At 44.7% G+C, this 3,059-nt stretch overlaps 1 protein-coding gene across 1 annotated transcript; it reads right to left on the minus strand.

Moving 5' to 3' along the window:
* Nucleotides 1-877: 877 nt before the first annotated feature.
* On the minus strand, nt 878-1,659 carry LOC119282671 (uncharacterized protein OsI_031781-like). The gene has a single exon (XM_037562811.1). It carries the CDS (start codon nt 1,586-1,588, stop codon nt 1,190-1,192), a length of 399 nt encoding a protein of 132 aa, XP_037418708.1. The 5' UTR covers nt 1,589-1,659; the 3' UTR covers nt 878-1,189.
* Between the last annotated feature and the right edge of the window lie 1,400 nt (nt 1,660-3,059).

The raw sequence follows: 3,059 nt of genomic DNA on the forward strand, positions 1-3,059 counted from the left end.
ATCAAATTTATGCAGATAAAAGAATGACAACATCATTTGTTCGGTCTAATTGCAGCCTCTTTACCAAGTCTTGGGAGTATTTTTTCTTGCAAATATTGATATCATGGATAAGTTTATCCTTCGTAGCATGGCCAAAGAGGGATGACCTATAAGGCTATGAACACAACGATATTTGTGTCATAAATTTGGCACTTGAGCGACGTCCGGAGGCAGCACCAGTGACTAGTCTCACCTATTCATCTCCAAAGAGTAAACATGGGAACAGTTTGGACTGAAACATAGTTTTTCAATTGGTTCTTGATTTGATTGAGAAGCGAACCAGTTGGGTTTCAGAAAAACGGCACGTTAATTTTCAGTGATAGCAACTGCCATGGGTACGTTGTCAACCTTAAAGAACTTGTCTTGCACTTGACTCAAGACACATGGAGATACTAATCCAATTAGTCGCATCTGCAGTTCGCTGATGGCGCAGCAGTTCACTGATGTCATGACAAAAGGACTGCTTACTTTTGTTTTTGAGGAGTTCCGGTCCAGTCTTTGCGTCTCCGGCGATGCTTCGACTGCGGGGGTGTTGAACATATGGTTTGTGCATGTATATTGTATAGCCCGGCCCATCTCTTAGTTTTTGTATAGTTGAGGTTGTGGCCCATTTTGTACTTCATATATATGTGCGCTATGCACCGACCAATATATCGTGAAGCATTGCCAAAACTCTCGTTTCCAACATTAACCATGCTCTTAGTCGCATCTGCTAGAGACGGTGCCGATGACAAGGCTGTGCCGCAAGGCCGATGACGTACGACATCGAATACGCGCTCTAGAATTTCAAGTGAAGCGTAGTTAAAAGGAGTATATCATGCACAGTAGTGAACTGAAAGAATGACAAATACTACAATTTATTTCTTCATATAGTATTATTTTGGGGAAACAAACGGAGTACATATTTTGATGGCCCCGTACATGAGGGTTCCCTATATCTGCATTATTATTTTGGGGATACAAAGTCTCCAATGGAAAGGAATAAAATTGAAACAAGAACTAGTGCACGTACGATGTGCATGCATGACAATTTATAAATAAATTATACTGTAAAAATCAATCGAATATAAGGGTGGGCGTGTGTGTGGTACGTCGTCCGGCGCAGACGGTGGTGTTGTGCATGCATCTCTATATGTGAAGGAGATGCAACTTACGGACTGGGCCGGGCAGCCAGTGTGAAGGTATCCTCCATCATTCTGAACTTGGACTCGGGTTTCGCGGCAGTGACTAGCTTAGCGGCGATCTTGTAGGCCTTGATATATTTAGCTAATTTCTCCTTGTCTCCCTTGGCCTTGTGCAGCACGGACGTAGCGGTGAATTCATGCTCCAACACATCATATTTTACTTCCGTCATTTTGGATGGTGGGGCGGCGGCGATGACCCCATCTAGGGCCTTTTTGATGATGGTTGTTAGCTCGGCCAAGGCGGCATCATCGGCAACGTTGGAATTGTCGATGGCGATGGCGGCGCTTGTGATAGGCAATGATGCAATTGCCACCATGATGATGGCAAGGATCAGTGTCGCCGCAATGTTCTTGACTCGCGCCATTGCTCTTGTTGGCGTAACAAGTGATTGAGAGGGGTGATTCAGCAAGATATTGCTACTTTCATTGAGATCGATGCTTGTGCCGTGGAGGCTTATGAATGTTGTCATTGCCTTAAATAGAAGATGTTGCACGAAGAGAGCGTGAGGCCACGAGTGCTTCGCGGGCACCATGCCCGGGGAAAAACTGGTTGCACCCATTTATGTCTAGCTATATGAGCCACCACGTGCCCCTCATGTGGACTGAGCACGCCACAAGTTGGCCACCGGTCAGATGCCCTCAAGAACTCCTAGGAACTTGCCGTCCATCTAGCTAGGCACCCCAATTAGTAAAACGTGCGGTTCTTGCATGGTTCCAAGTCTGAGAGGTTCATCATAGCCTTTTGAATGGGAGGTTCATGATACAACCTTTTTTTACTTCAATGCTAACCATACATGATTAACACGGATTACAACTTGAAGCCAACCGTAACTCAACCGTGCCCTATTATTCGAACATGACCAGCCCATGAAAAAGCCCTAACCTCCTTTTCTAAAAAATAATTAAAAAAACTATCTCTGGATATCAATTTCTTCTCTTTAAGCAACTCATTGATGGAGTCTTTAACTCTTCATATTTCTAATCTATCTTCATTCATACTCATTACCTCTCACTACTGTAGGATTCTGCTAACGCGACACTACGATCAGAGACCCTTCGACGAAACTGTGCGTGATGCAATAATCGCAAACGGTGGTGTAAAAGAACAGTCAAAAAAGATGCAAAACGTTTGTGATGGCAGAGGCATCAAACACGGTTTAGATTATGCAGGACATACGATTCAGTTAAATTAACCGCTTGCAATGAGGAGGAATAAAAGAAACGGGCTGCCAGATGAAGGTGTGTGTGATATGCAGCATACACTTCACTCGGATGAACCGTTTGTGATTAGGCAACACAAAAGAAACGGTTAGCCAGATCAAGGTGTGTGCAATATACGGCATGCGATTCACTCGGATGAACTGTTTGCGTTGAGACAAGAGAACAGAAATGGTTCAATATAACAAGATGTGTGTGATACGCGGTAAACATGTCTGTAATCAGAAATGTGTGCAAAGACCGATAATAACACAGACGATTGCTTCTAATAAGACGTACGTGATATGCTCTGTCTACACAACATCTAATGGTCATTGGGGGACGGGCGGTCATCCGGATACGCCATAAGGATGCGAAGAGGCATCATATATCAGCAAGGACTAGCTGTTCCACTAGTAGCTCATGTACACTACTGGAATCTGACATTTTGCCGTCCGCCACCTCTTTGCCGTCTGCCAGCTGACGGCAAAGAGGTTTTTTGCCGTCCGCTTTACGTAAGCGGGCGGCGAAGAAAGAGATGATGGCAAAAATGATATTTGCCGTCTGCTAGCAGACTGCAAAGAGCTAAAAGGCAGATGGCAGAGAGCCAAGTGGGCCCAAAGGGCACGGCATGGCTAG

This window comes from Triticum dicoccoides, chromosome 3B (assembly GCF_002162155.2).
Source record: "Triticum dicoccoides isolate Atlit2015 ecotype Zavitan chromosome 3B, WEW_v2.0, whole genome shotgun sequence".
Lineage (NCBI taxonomy): Eukaryota > Viridiplantae > Streptophyta > Magnoliopsida > Poales > Poaceae > Triticum > Triticum dicoccoides.

What these genes read in the sequence shown, in the direction of transcription:
- LOC119282671 (XM_037562811.1), bottom strand. Translation starts at nt 1,588, where the DNA reads ATGGCGCGAGTCAAGAACATTGCGGCGACACTGATCCTTGCCATCATC.